At 41.4% G+C, this 18,059-nt stretch overlaps 3 protein-coding genes across 3 annotated transcripts in view; 2 read left to right on the top strand and 1 right to left on the bottom strand.

Moving 5' to 3' along the window:
* Nucleotides 1-1,459: 1,459 nt before the first annotated feature.
* On the top strand, nucleotides 1,460-4,380 carry LOC105398113 (TAR DNA-binding protein 43). Its single transcript, XM_038108255.2, has 3 exons — nucleotides 1,460-2,941; nucleotides 3,857-3,950; nucleotides 4,266-4,380. Exon 1 carries the CDS (start codon nucleotides 1,588-1,590, stop codon nucleotides 2,932-2,934), a length of 1,347 nt encoding a protein of 448 aa, XP_037964183.1. The 5' UTR covers nucleotides 1,460-1,587; the 3' UTR covers nucleotides 2,935-2,941; nucleotides 3,857-3,950; nucleotides 4,266-4,380.
* An 89-nt stretch (nucleotides 4,381-4,469) lies between these two features.
* LOC105389694 lies at nucleotides 4,470-9,070 on the bottom strand. Its single transcript, XM_038108252.2, has 7 exons — nucleotides 8,694-9,070; nucleotides 8,473-8,602; nucleotides 8,142-8,366; nucleotides 7,738-7,945; nucleotides 7,387-7,601; nucleotides 6,479-6,674; nucleotides 4,470-6,083 (listed from the first exon to the last, which is right to left on the bottom strand). The coding sequence occupies exons 1-7, from the start codon at nucleotides 9,034-9,036 to the stop codon at nucleotides 5,511-5,513; spliced, it is 1,890 nt and encodes a 629-aa protein (XP_037964180.2). The 5' UTR covers nucleotides 9,037-9,070; the 3' UTR covers nucleotides 4,470-5,510.
* A 482-nt stretch (nucleotides 9,071-9,552) lies between these two features.
* Nucleotides 9,553-18,059, top strand: part of LOC105398172 (E3 ubiquitin-protein ligase UBR5) — a 42,498-nt gene continuing 33,991 nt past the window's right edge. Inside the window, exons 1-8 of the mRNA XM_048625990.1 lie at nucleotides 9,553-9,838; nucleotides 12,383-12,735; nucleotides 12,935-13,089; nucleotides 13,713-13,936; nucleotides 14,272-14,453; nucleotides 15,371-15,561; nucleotides 15,977-16,127; nucleotides 16,929-17,064. Coding sequence (XP_048481947.1) covers nucleotides 9,771-9,838; nucleotides 12,383-12,735; nucleotides 12,935-13,089; nucleotides 13,713-13,936; nucleotides 14,272-14,453; nucleotides 15,371-15,561; nucleotides 15,977-16,127; nucleotides 16,929-17,064 — 1,460 coding nt within the window. The 5' untranslated portion in view covers nucleotides 9,553-9,770. The remainder of the gene's footprint in view (nucleotides 9,839-12,382; nucleotides 12,736-12,934; nucleotides 13,090-13,712; nucleotides 13,937-14,271; nucleotides 14,454-15,370; nucleotides 15,562-15,976; nucleotides 16,128-16,928; nucleotides 17,065-18,059) is intronic.

The raw sequence follows: 18,059 nt of genomic DNA, 5'->3' as shown, positions 1-18,059 counted from the left end.
TTGTTCAACCTAGTCCTATATTAGATCCCATTTAATTAAATTACGCAGTTAGGTAGGTACATGGTTGCAAGGCAGGTTAGGGAATTTCTACGGAAAGATTCTTTCGATAGATTTAGTCTAAAATCATTTAATAGGTAGGTAAATTTAAATACGAAAAACAAGAAAAGCTTTAATATTTCTAGTTTTTAAGCTTAGATAGACTGCTGGTGACCGAAGTAAATGTCAAGGTGAACCAGTGTGCAGAAGACGGAGATATTCCGATTTAATCTAATAAAAATCGTATCGCCGTTTTGGTAGATAAATAGTTCTTATCTAACAGCATAGACTAATAATCTAAAAGCATGTTGTTAAATAAAGTACCTACCTAGACACGTTTCCTCTACATGTAAGTAACTAGGTATAAGTATATACTGTACTGTAAGTATGAGCCACTAACTATTTGGATGATCTTGTCTTCTGTTAAGTACATTAAAATCCAAAATTCTTTCAATAGGTGGACTTTCACCTAATGTTAAACGTTTGTTCATTTTTCAGTTTCATAGTTTCATTTACATTCACACCCTTATAACTACCCTGATTGTTCCTAACGAGTAGAGTGGCGAGACACTTACATAGCACAGCCGTTCATTGGTGGAGGATCGCGGAGGATACTGTCTCAATCTGACCACTCTACTCGGTAAGTGTAATCAGGGTATAAGGGTGACTATGGGGCTTTCGTGGGGTCTGGGGTTATAACTATAGACAACGCAAGTTATTGCTCCACTCCAACTCCACTCTGTTTTCTTAAGTACCTACCTTTTACTTAGATGCCGACAAAAAAAATGCAGTGCTGTTGAGTATGAAGTCATCTATAATCTATGGTTGTTTGTCTATGGTTGAAAATCTCCCATTGAAAATGGAAAACATAATCGGGATGCGGAAGTGGTAACTAGGTGGCGATAGTTATCATTAAGTGTCTGTCTTCTTTTACGCACTATAATAACATAATCATAACAACTAGGACTCGGGTGTACAATTATGTTTCGGTACTATGTTGCTTATAGAGTACTAGTGAACATCCTAAACCAAACACCAAACCAAAATTGATAAAATTAGAGTATGGTCGTATTTTTTTTCTTAGAATAATAACAACCCTGGGCGCAGACGTTCTGGTTTTAAGTACTGTTAAATCGTTATTTTCACATCACTACATGTATTTAAAAAATATATTCATTTTGTTTATGATTTCATGGCCATCTGTTAAGGCGCCGACACATTAGCGGACGCGGCTGTCAGCCGCAACCAAGCCGCAATTGATAGTGTCAGATAGTGTGCACTTCTTTTGGGACAGTTCGTGCCTTGTGCCAGACAGATCGCTCTCGGACGTCAGCTGAACGACAAAGTTGCAATGACAAAGGAATCAAAGTTGGCTATCAATAACCATAGACTAAGTACACAGATTAACCATAGAGTGGAGTTTACGACAGGAAATGTCATTATTGTGTCATTTCGCCATTTTGATTTGACCGAAGAAATTTCGAATTTTCATGTTGTATTATCCGTTTACTGATATTAATTATTGTTTTTAGTACAAATACTAAAGTAACGATGAGTAATAACAAGAGTGACATGTTCAATGATGAACTTTTTGATTATATCCGTGTAAGTGAAGATGAAGATGACAACAACGCTGTGGAAATTCCCTGCGAGTTAGACGGCACTCTGTTGCTCTCAACTCTAGTGGCCCAGTTTCCTGGGGCGTGCGGGCTCAAATATCGACACCCTGAAAGTAAATCTGTGCGAGGGATTCGACTCAGTGATGGAAAGTTACATCCGCCATCCGAAGCCGGCTGGGGTAAGCTGCTCTATATTTGTGTTTTCCCCAAAGAAAATAAACGTAAAATGGAAGACGTTTCACCTGAAAACTCTGCTGCCAAAACAAAGCGGCTCGAGAAGAAACTAATTTGCTCAGACCTGATATGCCTCGGACTACCGTGGAAGGCAACTGAAGAAACAATCAAACAGTACTTTGAACAGTTTGGAGAGGTGGTTATGGTTCAACTGAAAAGAGATAAAAATGGAACCTTCAAAGGATTTGGCTTCATCCGTTTTGCTACATATGCTTCTCAGATGAGAGCACTTGCACAGAGACACAACATTGACGGCCGCTGGGTGGATGTGAGGATCCCTAATTCAAAGGAAGGTGTTGTTCCGCAAATGCCTTGTAAAGTATTTGTTGGCAGATGTACTGAAGATATGACTGCAGATGACCTTCGAGAATATTTTTCAAAGTTTGGTGAAGTAACTGATGTGTTTGTACCACGTCCATTCAGAGCTTTTGGATTTGTAACATTTCTGGATCCAGAAGTAGCTCAGAGCTTGTGTGGTGAAGACCATGTGATCAAGGGAGCATCAGTATCAGTGTCCAGTGCTGCACCTAAAATTAAACCCAAGGGCAATCAGAATTGGAAGAGTGACTCTTATGGACCACCAACCAACTGGGACAGCAGTCGAAGTGGACCGTCGGGGGCCTCCAACAGCAATGGAGGTGCCAGCAGCGGAAACATTGACACATTAAATATGCAGAACTTAGGGATTAACCCTAATGGTGGACCACCAAGTAATTTCAATTTGCCAATAAGTCTAGTTGCTGCTGCCCTCAATCAAGCTGGCTGGGGAGGATTCCTCGGTGGCCCCAACAACAGTGGCCCTAGCAATTGGCAAGGGGGACCTCAGGGAAACAGTGGAAAAAACTGGAATGGAAATCCAAACTGGAACCAGAATGGACCCCCACAGTCATGGAACCAGGGAGGCAGCAACCCTAACTGGGGAGGTGGAAAGGGCAACTGGAACAACCAAGGAAGTTGGTCCAATGGGCAGAACTGGGGAAGTAATGGAGGTGGTGGAGGGTCCAGTGGGCCCAGCAGCAGCTGGAACAGCAAGCCGCAGACATGAGTCGCAGGTGAGACCCGCTCATGTTCCTCGCTGACATGTGCAAAACTAGATTTCTAGTTCATTTTATGTCACTTATCATCTCTAAATATTAATAGTGGTCTTTACTATGTGTATGTTACTTTTAAGGGATAGTTTATAAATTTTATAGATGGACTGATTGGGACTATATGCTGTCATGAAGTTAGATTATTATGTTCAGAAAAGGCATGAGCTAGATAAAAGGAGCATTGTTGAATGTCTTTGCATTGAGAGGGCTGTAATGTTCTAGATGTAATCTGACTTTAAGTTTTCACATAAATGTGTGTTCTTTATGATGGTGATGTGTTGAGGAAACTTATCAAATAAAAGTGTATGTATTACAGAGATGGATGTTTTCTTTGACTATGAAAGTCTGTGTGATTTTATATTTTAGTTAAATAACAATGATTCTGATGGAATGTTAATATGCAAAAGTATTTACGTAAACTTAGGAATATACTAAGTAAAATAAGACTAGGAATGTGATAAATGATTATTGTGAGATCTTGAAGGATTTTTCATGTGTGTTAATAATATGAAGAAGCAAGATTTGAACAAAATGGGTGCTATCCATTATGATTGGAATAAAAATGACAAAATTGAAGCCAGGGTGCAAGTAATGGTTGGGCTGAGAAGTAAGAATTCATTTTGATTATAACATTTTTATTTTTTTATGTGAGTGGAAATAATGTGTAAGTTTTCTGTTCTCTAGCCGTTGAGAGTGGCAGTAGTGGCACTGTTGCAGGTATAGTGTTGGCTGATGTGTCATTCTTGAATGTAACTACTGAAGGATGGCTTGTGGTAATGTGCTGATGTTTTTTTTATATAAATTCTGCAGTTTTATGAATTTGTTTTAATATAAAGTCTTGTGTATTAACACTACATCTCTCGAAATATCACACAGATTCATAGACCGGAGTTTATGCATCAGAAATTTATTGTCGACTGAAAACCGACAAGAAGCAAAAAGCAGTGCAGCAATGATGTGGGATACTGAGGTATATCTTTACATTTCTTTGTTATCTGAAATAATTGCTGATCAACCTTTATATGTATTCAAGAATTTTACCTAGGTACTTGATAACAAAACAAGATCACTTTTGAAGCAGTACTATGAATATTTGTAGGTAGTTTGGTCCCAATGACTGGTCGGTCATCCTTGGATAAAAAAAACATCCTTGACAGGTCTCCATAATAAGTAGCAGCAGCGAAAAAAATTTTATCATGGTGCTGTGCTCAACTGCTCATAATTCTGTATAAGGAGTGTGTCCGCAAGATTTCCCATGTTAATAAAAAAAAATATTTTTTCGCAGATGGCGAGTAGCCGAGTTGCTGGACTTTGTGGCATGACCGTCTTCGTACCTATTCAATTTTCATGATGGTGGTATGATTAATGATTCTACAAATAAATAAATAACTATGTATTAACTGTTGTTTTGTGCTCTATTTTCCATTCCACCACAAGATTAATGAAACAAGTGGGTATCAAGCTCTTATGGGACAGCTTAAACAAAGTATGAAATTGAAATTTTGTTTATTTACAGGGAAAATGAAATATTTTAAACTTCTAAGTTTACAAATCATAAGGTAGTCCTTACTGAACAATCATATACGTAATAATTATACATAGCTGATAATAAAATTATCATATTCACCACAAGCACCGAATTTATTACAATGATGAAGAAAAAATATAAAATAGGTATATCCAAAGGGTGAAGGGGACAGTGCTTGAGGTATATCACAGCAAAACATTAATTTATGGTCATAATTAGCAGCTATTAGATGCTTTCAATTAAATGTACATAAAAGAGATAAGATGGTAATAGATATGACCACAAACTTATTTTATAGACACGCTACATTGTTTTTATTGGTAGGTATAACTCTAAAAGTTTATAGCATTACATGCGTTTAATCTTTGAAGTACCTACTTACCTATAAATATCTTACTGAGAACGTTTACATGGTTATTTAGTCTTTCCAATGAAGTTTTAACTACGAGTTAATTTAAACGTAACTCCTACAATTTTTATGGCATCTGACGATTATTTATCAGAGTAATTATTATTATTGTAACATTAATTTAAGAAAGAATAATTTTTCACAGCTCTATTTAACAGTAGGTATTTAGGACAGGTAACAAATTAACAATACAAACATAAAATTACGACACCTTACAAAAACTACACATTATTTCCAAGCGGAAAATGTCCACAGAAGTAACATTACTGTAGTGTGACCAGACATTGCGAAACGAGATCGACAGTACATTACATACAGACACATGGAGGTACCATTTACATATAAAGGGAACATTCAACACATTTATGAGTACAACATGACATAAGTGCCAGGAGGGTTACTTTAGCTGACAAATATACCAAATTCGGAGAGCTGCTGCGCTAACCACGACTCTATCTTGATTCATTTAATGTACCACTTGCACTACAGCTTTTTTCATTCGTTTTTCGTCAATCTAAACTAACCCTCTAGTTACGAATAAATACTGAGGTTCCTGTGGACTAACTAGATGTACACACGGGTCGGGGCAGGGTCTACACTTTGAGTTTCTTGTTGGCGCGCAGCGGGTGCGCGAGGGGCGCGGGGCGCTTGCCGGCGGCGCGGCGCAGCTGGCGGCCGTTGAGCTCGGCGTCCACGCGCCGCGCCAGCGCCAGGTCCTGCTTCTCCTGCTCGATGAGCCGCTCGATGCGCAGCTGCTCCTCCAGGATCAACTTCACGTCGCACTTCTCTAATGGACTAGACAATTTCTTCATAACTAAGCTTATCTTGTTGTTGTTGACGGGGTCGGGGACGAGCGGCGGGCTCGTTAGGGAGAGGGTCGCATTGAATTTCTTCGAGTCGCTTCGTAGGTAGCGTTTCCTTTCGGATGAGACTTTTCTGTTTTTGATTTTGGACTTCTTGGGCGTGGTTTCGTTGACTGACTTGGGTATGCTGCCCATGGAGCGCGTGCGGCGCAGCGTGGAGTCGCTGTGGAGCTTGGCGATGCCGTCGAGGGGCGGCGGCGGGGGCGCGGGGGGGCTGGGGCTCGGGCTCGCGCACACCGGGCTCGACGGAGAGTACTTCTTCACACTCGCCTTGGTACGCGGAGGTAGTTTAATTGGATGGCCCTGTAAAAGATATTAGGTCTAATCAATTTATTTCATGGGGTAAATCACAAACTTGGATAGCTCTAACATCCATACACAATGCACATAGGAGCGACAGTAGGCGATACCCTGGAATCCTCATAAAAGGAGAATGTTGTGCGAGTTCTTTCATGATTTATGTAGTGAGTAAACAAACGCACGAAGATACGCCATGTACGGTCAGCTGCATAAGTTCTTATACACTTTTGTACCTTGTCAAATTGACTACATAACAAACCGTCAATGTTTCAAAAGGCAGTTTGTGAGATGACAAGGTACAAAAGTGTACAGCTACTTATGCAGCTGACTGTACAACGCTGCCTCTGCACTAATCAGATACTTATTACTATTGACGCTAGACCCCAACTCAGTCATACCTCAGTGGACACCCGGAGCACCTCTATGGCGAGCACGAAGGCGGAGGGCAGGCGCGCGGCCAGCGACAGGCTGCGCAGGCGACACAGCTCCGCCAGCAGCTGCCCTCGCGCCGGCGCCGGGAGCGGCTCGCCCGCCACCGCCGCCAGGGGGCGCCGCGCCGCCACGCGCAGCGGCAGCCCGCACCCCGCCTTGTAGCTGGAATACGGATGATCAACTATTTAGAAAAACCAGCAGTTTATGATGTTCTTTAGTGTGTACAATCATCGCTATTAATATGGTAATGGGTAATGTAGGTATGGCAATATGGTATTGGTATGGTAAATAAAATTTTTAGGCTTGGTCAAATGATAAAACGGCAATCGAAAAGGCACATAAGTGTCATGACTGTACAGTCATGTCATACTTCTTGCAGCATAATTTACAATTTGAATAATATGTTGCATGCACAAATGTTATGAACTTCAAAATTTAAGACAAAGGGGAACTTTTTGGTGTTGTGGCGATTCTTGGGAGGCTCATGTCCAGCAGTCAATGCAAAGAGGTGGATGATGATGTCACTTGCATGAGGGGTGGTCAAAGGTGACACAAAACGAGAAAAACTCACTCAAGCTCACTAATTAGTATTAGTAAATTTAATTTGAAATCAATAGGTAAATACGCTCAGCAATGTCGCTAATGCTAACACAGCTTTTATGCTGCTTATCTATTTTTTTTAACTTACATTCGCATTTGCATAATTAACTGGGTCGCAAATGTGCACTGGTTGCCGGGCCCTTTTCAATAACTATAACATGGGCAGTCAGCAACTAATGCTTATCTGACTGGCCAATCCTTTCACCACAGTGACTTACCAACACTAACAGGATCAGAAGATAACTATTAACAACCATGAGAAAAATAAAACTACCTGGTTGGTGTAGTTCCTTCGATGGGCTTGAAGTAGCAGAGCTCCTGGCGCATGGAGTCTGCGCTGCCGGTGTCCTTGCGCTCCAGCAGGTTTCGCTTGTGCTGCAGGATGCCCGTATACGGCAGCGACACCGGCAGCGAGTGGATGGTCTTTGTGGGCTTCACTGTCTTACACTTAGGCTCCTCCTCCTCCACTTTGGGTTTTGATGGTTCTTCCTGGAGTTTAAGAGGGTTTTAATTGGTGTTAATTGGTGCTGGAACTTTACAATGCTTTTAGGATAAAGAAAGATAAATATAATATGTTAGTTTAATCTCATAACAAAAAACAATTACAATAGATAGTTTTACTTACATCATTTGAGATCACTTTAGGAGTAGTATCACCATTCTCTTTATTCCATACTCCTGAGTCATTTTTAAATTTCTTATCTATGATATTTTTGAGGTATTTAGTATAGCTGGGTGCCACCTCAGGGGAAGCAGATGCCTGTGACTTGTCCGGGGCAGACTTGGGAGTTGAGCTATCTGTGCTTGTATTGTCATCTTGTACTTTAGGGCTTCTGTAACATATGAAATAAATACATTATAGATTAAATTGCAGACATGATTTCTTCATCAAGACCTGGAATTTTAGGAAGAAAATAAAATAATGTTTTTTTTCACTTTTGGCTTCCATAGTTGTATACATATTTACCAGTTTGAAATATTACACATAAAATTACATTGTTTCTAACAAATAACAGTGAAGATACTTACTCTTTAGCAATGGGAGGACTTCTTTTACACAAATAGTTTTCAATTTTGTTGGTTTTGATTCTAGACTTGATGGCAGCTATCCTAGTGTTCTGCTTCCTAGTACTTGTGCTGGATGAACTGATTTCTTGTGAGGTGTTCAGCTGGATCTGCTTGGCAAGTCTCTCATCCCCTTCTATTCGTTCTAAATATTTTTTGTGCGCTTCTTCTTCTTCAGTCTGTATTTTTCTGTAAAAAAAGTATACAAAAATTATAGCTAAAGCTGATATTTAAAAAAACACAATGACCCAAGGGGCTATCTAACTGTAGGTAAACAAGGAAAATGATAACTTACTTTACTAACTGTTCTGTTTCTTTTTGATGTTTTTGTTCAATTTGTACACGCTCTTCCCTTAATCTTTTCAGTTCAGCTTCATATTCTAGTCTTATTTCCCCTGGTGCACTCAAACGAAGGGCCGGCTTATCTGTAAATAAAGAGTGGTAAGTATGCAAATACTACTACGACTATGTTTAGTTAAACAGCTGTCTCGATATTCAATGTATGGCGTACGCTACCTTCAGGGATATTGATGTCGTCTCCTTTGAGTTTTACACTGATTTCATGCGGGAACTTTGATTTGATGAACTCCCATAGTTGTGTATTTACCAGGTTGTTTTGTTTTGCTGTGGTCCTGAGCCAAGAACCTATTCGCAGGCGACACAGTGGGCAACACAAAGCATTATTTTCAACACTGCCGTTAAAGCAACCGTGACAGAAATCGTGATAACATGGTAATGTAACTGGTTCTATGAGGATCGATTGGCAAATGGAACAAATAACATCATTTAACTGTAACTTGTCTAATTTTAATAGCTTATTTTCTATTTTCGACAGCCGCTTCTTTGACTTGGCCGCCATTTTTCACAATATTTTTCTTTGACACTTTTTTGACAAACTGAAAAAATGACAGTTATTTGACAAATTCTAGGGTCCGTTCTTTGAGTTCATTATTACTCGAATAATCTGTATGTTTAGAATAGTGACTGTGTCAGTGTGAGTCGAATGGAGAGAGTGTACATGTAGGCATTATCTAGGAAGCCGAGCGCGCCATCGCCACGAGAAATTCCGCAGTACTAGTTCTAGGCAGTTCTCATCTCACGCTCCCAGCGGGCATAAACGTAGATGCGATTTGTGTGTTAGACTGTGCGTGTTTTTTTATAATAGCAGTTAATATTCTTAACAACGTTCAGCGTGATGCATGTGCAGCGGTGTGAAACCGTCTAAGAGTATAAAATGAGTGTATCGGCTCCGATTTATAATTTTAATTTTGTAGTACGACATCATATTAAAACATAAAAGAACTAATCGCGATACACTGAATACATCCTTAAAATAAATCTTGAACGCAGCTTTTCTGACAGGTGTACCAACATTTCGGGCGGAGAAGCCATGTTGATATTTTCTTTCTTTTTCCGTCATACACCGACTCACATGTATTTGAGAACGAGAAAAGATTAGTGAAAAATTGCAAGAAATATGGTGGTTGGAAGTGGATAAATCATGGTGTTTCTTTGTTTGTGCAATCATAGTGATTTGTATTCGATGTAACAGTGATTCGTATAAAATCAGTTTGAAGCACGGACAATTTATGCATGGAAATGTCTTCAATGCATTTTGTGGTTCATCCCTTGCCAGGGACTGAGGATCAATTGATTGATAGGTAACCATTCTTTCCATATTTAATTCGCCTCCATTACGTTAGCTAGCTACCCTTTTCTACTTCAAAAGACGATTCATTTTACACATCCATTCGATGTAACATGGCTAAATATCACCAATGGCCACGTTTCGTTGAAATTACAAGGCGTGTACGGGAAACATCCTCATGACATTTTATTGGAGACTGAACATAATCAACGATCTGCGATATTTACACAGAGGTTTTATAATGGCGTAATCTCGGCGGTTGACGTGATGTTGCGAACCCCGTAACACGGTTAGCATTATTTGCTCGGCAAAAAAAATTATCGTAATTACTGAGTACCTACCCTAAAAATAATTGATGCCCTCCTACAACCCCACTATGCACACTCACATTCTATTACATAGCCAATTATTTATGTAATAACTAAGGGTACACACCTAATATTCATCAGTAATTTCATGTAATAAAAAAAACCTCAATGATCTCAAATCATAGATAAAATGCATTATCCAAAGTGTTGTGGTCCTCTCTGCCTTGGATTGAGATCACTAAGATGCATTGAGTGGCCGGGTCAGCTTCCCAGTTCTTGTCTACTTTAGGGTATTTTGCTACTCCTAGACTATGAGTCATTGTTCTGGAGCTTTCTGTGATATGATTTTAGCTAACTGTGGCAGAAGCAGTCTCAAGTAAAGGTCGAGGGTCATAGGATGGCAATATACATGAGAACAAACATTTCCAATTGTTTTGTTCCATACTCCAAGGTCATACGAGACCGGATCCTGCAGTTGTGTACATAATATCAGCTGTTGTTGGCATATGAGGGTAGGAAACTGGTTACTGATTTATACAAGGTACTGTCTACTACTACTGTACTAAGGTGCCATCTGAAAATTTAACACAGATTCAGAAGACGTTTGTTGGATCAGTTAGTTCAGCCATTAACGATTTGGGTCCCAAAGTTGATTTAAAAATTGAGCCTATCAAAATATTATATTTACTGTACGTACATTGCAGGACCTACCATTTGTCAATACATAAGTGTACATTAACATGGCTCAGATAGCTTCCTTCAATAGGCAATTGAAAGAAATAAAAAAGCTTGGGGAAGAGTTACAGGTCTAGTGCTTAGACCTATCTTCAGAAGTACAAACTCAATGTTTGCGAGTGAGCCGTAGAGTGGAGCATCCTTCCTGTTTGCAGAACAGACTAGTTTAGAAACACCTCACTGTGTACCTTTACTGGCATCGCTGACATGGGTGCACAGACCACCAAGCAAAAATACCGCTGGTCCTGTCAAGACTGCCAGTGACTCGGCATAGGAACATGCTTGGACAAGTTTTTCCAAGTGTGGAGGTGGCACAGAACTAGTTCATGTGTGCTGAAGAAGAGAAGGCATTGTTCAGCAGTGGAACTCTACAGTTGTTAATTAAAAAATATATGTATTATTTTACAAAGTAATGGATAAATTTGCATAAATGTGTTACAATTTCAAATATTTAACCCGCGGATAGTCGCGCGTGGGTCGAAAAGACCCATCACTCTATTTATACCTCGATAACTTTTAAAATATTTGATATTACTAACTGGCGTGCTTAGTACCTTTAAGTTACCATATAGGCTAGCCGCACTCCCTTCCCCGACCAGATTGCCCGCGGCACTTGGACAGGACGGACGTTCAAAGTGAGTATGGGTCTTTTCGACCCAAGAGCGACGCTTCGTGTCAGTATTATTTTTATGATATTTTTATTATTTTATTATTTTTTTCTTTCAGAAATGTCACGTGACCTTTTAAACCATCGTTGTAGAGATCACACTGCATTTTTATACATTAATTGTAATCAGAATATGTAAAAATACTGAAGAAAATACCTAATCATATACTTAATCAATATAAGGAAGAAGTAATTTTGTATGTAAATTTATGTTAACTTTGAAGGCTTATTGTGGATAATTTTTTTATATAAAAAGTTGTTTTTTTTGGGTTACGTAGAAGAATGGTTATTAATTTTGATAAAAATAAGTTTTTTTTATTGATAACCATAAAATTTATAAAAATAAGCTGTAATTTATGTTCCTATGTAGATAAATAAGAACATGAAGCATACTACTTTTGAAACTGTCAAAACACATTTTTTTATACATAAATACATAAATAATGTTGATTTGAATATAGATTTATTACTAACCTTACGTTTAATATACAATAATATGTAAATTCTCTTTTGTTTCAAGAAAATAAAGCAATTTACTTTCGGGTCTAAAAGACCCACACGCGACTGTTTGTGTCACGAAATTTGACGCGAGCATCGGCGGGTTAAGCAGCATATTGTTCACTTCACTACAATTAATCTGAGATGTGCTAGATGCAATGTGGTTTGTTAGAAATGACCATAAATACCATTATTTCATGTTCATTAGAGCATTTTACCTTGTACCTACTACAAACACATTTTAAGAACTAAAATCTCACATACAGATTCTGATGCTCCCAACATGCCTCATTATTATTAATTTTCATTAATTTTTTCGACACATCTAACACAAGAATTCATATTCCAGACTCAAAGAAGTAGCAGAGAGATGGAACCGCTACGGCACGGGTGCCGGCTCGTCAGCGCTGAGCCAGCTGCGCGGCGTGCGCGCCGTGGCGGCCGGGCCGGCGCACGTGGCCTGCCTGCTGGAGGACGGCACCATCTGCCGGGCCGCCTTCTCCATCATCCCGGACAGACTCGACCTGAGCAAAGCAGACGCGAGTAAAGGCGGGGGGAATGGAGGCGGCGGCAGCGGCGGCGGCGGCACTAGCGGGGGCAAGCAGGGCGGCAGCGGCGGCGGCGGCTGCGGCTCCCGGCAGCAGCCCCGGACTAGGGCCAGGATTATGAGGAATTCGATACGCGCGGCTCCTAGCTCTCAAGGTATAGTAGGAATGTAAATTATGTAATTCATACAATACAGGTTGTAAACGTTCCAAGCACTGGGACAATGTTTCTATAGATTGAAGCCTATGTGTTCCAGTAAAAGGGTGCATAGGAAATCCACTTCTTACCATCAATATTGGTCCCATTTCTCTCTTTCAAATATCTACTTCTAGTCTTAATCTGAACCTCCTTATAGGGTCAACGAGCCGCGCCACGGGCGTGATAATCGGCGCGTCGGGCGCGGGGCGCGTTGTGTCGGTGCCGGCGCCCTTCGTGCCCGAGGACCTGGTGACGCAGGCGCAGGTCGTGCTGCAGGGCAAGAGCCGCAGCCTCATCATCAGGGAGCTACAGGTGAGGCGATATGTTACTATATGGAGTACATCACGACCCATTACGTCCCCACTGCTGGGGCACGGGTCTCCTTCCAATGAAGGAAAGGGTTTTAGGCCTAGTCCACCACGCTGGCCAAGTGCGGGTTGGTGGACCCCAACACAAGCAAGCTTGTGCTGAGAGAGTTGTCGGGTAAGTGGGCAACCCGACTGTCATATGTTTTCAAGCCGCCCGAAGGCCTCTGACTAGGCTTAACGACTGCTGCCGAAGCAGCAACCGGGACCCACGGCTTAACGTGCCGTCCGAAGCACGGAAGCGTCCAGAAAAGCACCACTTGAAATTGGTCACCCATCCAATGACTGACCGTGTCAGTTGTTGCTTAACCTCAGCGATCAGTTACGATCACTGAGGTCCGCTCGACTACGGACGCTTCTGGAGTACCCTATATGGAGTACCCTATTTTATTGTCATTGTTATTTGAAAATTTTAAAGTAAGTAATAATTTAAAACAAATAGCTGGCCGAACCAGCGATCGCATCCGATGCCTTCACTTTAATCAGTAGTTACCTGCCCCATTCCTTATTTCGACAATTCACCTATTTCTCTCACTCAAAATGACTAATAAAATCCATCCATGTCCCCAGCGCACAAATCTGGACGTGAATCTGGCAGTGAACAACCTGCTGTCGCGCGACGACGAGGAGGGCGAGGAGCCGGAGGGCGGCGAGGGCGGCGACGGCTACGTGCCCGAGGACCTCATCTCACTGCTGGACGGCGGCTTCCACGCGGCGCAGCAGGACCACTCCGTCATCATCGACGCCGACGCCATGTTCTCTGAGGAGATCTTCGGGTACGCGGCTGTCAGAAGGTACCACCCGTGCTATGCTGTTCCCGAGAGTCAGAGACTGACTGCACCGGCTTCGCTGATCCCCTGACTGTTGTTTGTGTTTGATTCGGTGTTTTTGTTGTGTTTCGATGTTAGTTTTTTCGTTGATGTAAATATCAAAATGTAGATTAGATGACTGTGTAGTTTGTAGATGTGGTTTCTGAAACACTGAAGCACATGAGGTCTCAATTAATTTCAGAATACCCTATATAATAAATTAGCAAAAGAATCAGCAAAGTCAGTCTTTCAGAATGTACCACTTATCCGCTCGCAACTCTCCACCAGTAACTAACAAAACGTCCTATCTGTGTGTTTAGTCGCAGCGGCGGCGGCGGCGGGGGCGGCAGCGGGGGGCGCGGCGGCGGCGCCAGTCGCGAGGGCGGCTCGTCCACTCAGGAGCGCCCCTCGGAGTTCAGCCGCTGGAGGGAGCGACAGTACTTCGGCCCGCGGCGCTGGCTCGAGTCTGCGCTCAGGGACACTTCGTGGGAGAAGGATGGAGGTTCGTTCACACTTTATAACTCCAATTGACAACATTTCAAAATTTTATACAGTTGAAATTCGAAAACCATTTAGAGATATGGCTCTAATATTCACAAAAAAAAATGTTTCCGATTTTTCTTTTGATTTATTTCAGAGAAAAACATAAAAATCTAAATTATCATTCGTGACACCACGATGTGGCATAATAATTAAACGGGCTTTTACTTCTGAAACATAAACAACAAAAAAACATGTTATGTCACTTTGACAATGACAATGACAAACATCACTCAAATGTCTGTCACTTTTATGTGTCCTTGTCAATGACGGAAGTACGTGATTGGTCCTTGCCACAAAATAAAGTTGAAGTTGAAGCTGATTGGTCCTTGTTCATGTCAAGTTAATGTCATCCAACTTTTTTTTTTTAGGTTAGGCAGGCAACGAAAATATTTTTATCCCAAGCCTCGACGTGACGTCACTCATACTAAAAATATTTTGAACTTTGAAATCAAAAAAATATATTAAAACATAGAAATATTAAGAAATAAAAAAATACGGGTCATCTAAATTTGTGATATCTCGTCGAAAATAAAATAAAATCGGTGAGCATTTTATTTGAAATGTTGTCAATTGTGATAGTATTTATATCAATCGTTGATGTCTTTTATAGTTAGATATGTCTTTAGTTTATTAAGTTAATTTAAGGAAACAATAAAATGAAAATTACGGACGGCCTCATGCTATCTCGTTCTACTTCTAGATCTATCAATACTCCCACCTGCTCTCACTAGTTTAAAGCCATTTTAATAAAATTTTCTTTATATGCAGTACGTAAGAAAAACTTTCATATTGTTACTTTATACATATTACATAAAGAAAAGTTAATACCATACCATGTTTTTCCTAACCGTTCTACAACACAACCCCAAATTACAGCCGAAAGCAAGAAGAAGGACTCTGCCATGGCGGCCTCCCCTCTCTGGGTGTCCGAAGAGCTGGAGTACTGGGACAGCGGCACGCGCTTCACGCACATCGCGGCCACACACAGCGAGCTGGTGGCCGTGTCGGCTCAGGGACAGCTGCACCAGTGGCGCTGGGCCGACGCGCATCCGTACCAGCGGAATGATGTAAGTGGGGAAGGTCAAGGGAGACTGGATTCGCGAAGGCTTGCGTTTAGATTTCCGCATCATCTTTAAATGTAGAAAGTTTTACAAGTGCCGTGCCTACATCTCATCGACATTGCGTACATTTGTGTCCATACTTAATGTGTTCGATAATTAGCGGTGGACGTACTCTCAAGCGCACAAATGAGCTAGGTTGGTAACTAAAACCCAAAAAGAATAGAGGACATAAACCTATCAGCCCATACAAGTCCCCTGCTGGAAGCAGGCCTCACCTCAAAACAAGCGTAAAAGCCTTCGATCATTTAACCGCTACTCTCTACAACTACAAGCTATAATGCTGGACTGGATGGGCTCTAACTTTTTACTGAATTCCTTCCATTTGCATACAATCGCTAACCCCCCTATCCCTCCCCCCCAGGCGCTGGGCTCGGGCAGCATGTACCACCCGCGCGGCTCGTGGCTCGGCATGAGCGCGGGCGAGCGTATCGTGAACGTGAGTGCGGCCGGCATCCGCGTGTCGCTGCTCACGGACGCGGGCCGCGTCGCCACCTATCTGGACGAGTCTATTGGTAAGCGGATTGTTACAGTAACTATCTATATGAGATAGAATAGAATACTTACTCTTTATTTGTACAAAAAAAAAACAAGTTATCACTTAATTAGGTAACTGCCTCTGTGGTCTAGTGGTAGAAGCTTCGCTTCATGACCCAGAGGTCCCGGGTTCGATTCCTGGGTGGGACCATCAATTTGTGTTTCTAAATTGTGGTTCTAAGTTTGGTTAGGACATAGAAGGCTGATCACCTGATGTCCGAAACAGTGAAACGATCCATGCTGTCGGATGGGCATGTAAAGCAAGTCGGTCCTGCGCCTAGCTCTCTCCAGTCGTGTCGGTCAATCCGTCCCATTGGGCTTTGAGAGTGATGGAACAGAGAGTGCTCCTGTGTACTGCGCACACACTTGGGCACTATAATCTACTCCTGCGTAGATGGCTGATCTCAGTTGAGATTGGCCGCCGTGGTCGAAATTCGGCTAGGAGGACATTTACTTTAGGTTACAAAAGGCGGCCTTATCAAATAAAGCGATCTCTGCCAGACAACCTGGATAATCGGCAAGTGTGTTCTATGGCGCTGTTTTTGATTTGAATGTGGGAAAAATATTTTCCGCCCTGCGCAAGAATCTGAAAGTGTATAGCTTGTTACATAAAGATGACATAATCTTCAAATAAATAGCCAACGATGTGGCCACCACCAAGATTTCCTCACTATCCGTTTGTATCTGTTATTTAATAGTCACGCAGCTGACTAAATTCATCCTAAAACCCTTCCCTAAATGAAAGAACCACAGCCTAAATACCCTCTAAAACCATTCAGCTCACGCGCCGGGCGCGTCTCGGCTGGAGCACCCGCTGCAGACGTTCACCGAGTTCGGCGCCGACCGCGCCGCGTCGCTGCACGTGTGCTCGCTCTACACCGTGGCCCGGCTCGAGTCGGGGGCTCTGTATTGGTGGTAAGTGGAATTGACACTCAATAAGTTTATAATGACGCGTATTACATTTTGATGACCTAACCCTGGATGACCTAACCTAACCCACTCATGAGCTTATGTATATGATGTATATTTTGATATCAGAACCAGGGCCCCAAGTCTACTAAACGCATTAGAGTATAATTGTATGTCGATTGTGTGTCAACAGCGCAAAATTACACATTTGGCAGTCTTGTATTTTTTAAGACCATAGTGTCGGCTCGATCGAAGTTGGATGGAAGGCTTATCTGTCAAAAATCACCTTTTTGAGGCCATTGAGCAGATACACCTAATATAATACACGTATTATTCAGATGTTGTCAACATGGATCGGAATTATAATTTAAATTTGCGATGGGAAATGCTAATATTAGCAGTCAGAGTGGATAGAGGTCGGCGGGAGTTGAAGGAGCGGCGTCGAAATCGCGCCTTCGTGAGGCGGAATGTCGATCCTTTCGTGAGTTCGCCGGACTCGGAGTTTGTGAAGACATTTCGCCTCAGTAAGGATGTGGTGAAAGTGATTGCCGCGGATTTAACTCCCCGATAGCCAAAGAACGCAGGCAAGATGGTATGATGAAGGTTTGAAGCGGTCTATAATTTGGCAAAAAATAGTTCTGAACTGGATGGTAGAAGACTATCTATTACTTATACTTATACGTTTCAGATACTCATTGCATTATTCTTTTAGCCACTTAACCTTTTAGCCTTTTAACACTTAACCTACTTCGAAAAAAAGAGGAGGTTCTCAATTCGTCTGTATGTTTTTTATCCTCAACTAACAGACAAAACCAAAACAAAACGATACAATGTTAAAGTTGACATAAGAAACAAAACCATAATATTACCTACTCTGTGTAACAAACAAAACAAATCGACACGACCATAGAGTTTTTTTTGCCTATGGTCTTAATTATACAGCCAGTTTAATATATAAAAAATATATTTAAATGCCATAAAACGTCTTTTATTGATTTCAA

The sequence above is a fragment of the Plutella xylostella genome, chromosome 15 (genome assembly GCF_932276165.1).
Source record: "Plutella xylostella chromosome 15, ilPluXylo3.1, whole genome shotgun sequence".
NCBI lineage: Eukaryota > Metazoa > Arthropoda > Insecta > Lepidoptera > Plutellidae > Plutella > Plutella xylostella.
Note: the sequence above shows the minus strand (reverse complement) of the source record. Positions and strands in the feature narration are given on the sequence as shown.

Excerpts from the sequence above, each read along its gene's own strand:
- LOC105389694 (XM_038108252.2), bottom strand. The coding sequence starts at position 9,036 with ATGGCGGCCAAGTCAAAGAAGCGGCTGTCGAAAATAGAAAATAAGCTA. Across the intron at positions 8,603-8,693 it reads CGACATCAATATCCCTGAAG|ATAAGCCGGCCCTTCGTTTG; the intron begins GTAGCGTACGCC and ends CTTTATTTACAG. Across the intron at positions 7,602-7,737 it reads CTAAAGTGATCTCAAATGAT|GAAGAACCATCAAAACCCAA; the intron begins GTAAGTAAAACT and ends CTTAAACTCCAG.
- LOC105398113 (XM_038108255.2), top strand. The coding sequence starts at position 1,588 with ATGAGTAATAACAAGAGTGACATGTTCAATGATGAACTTTTTGATTAT.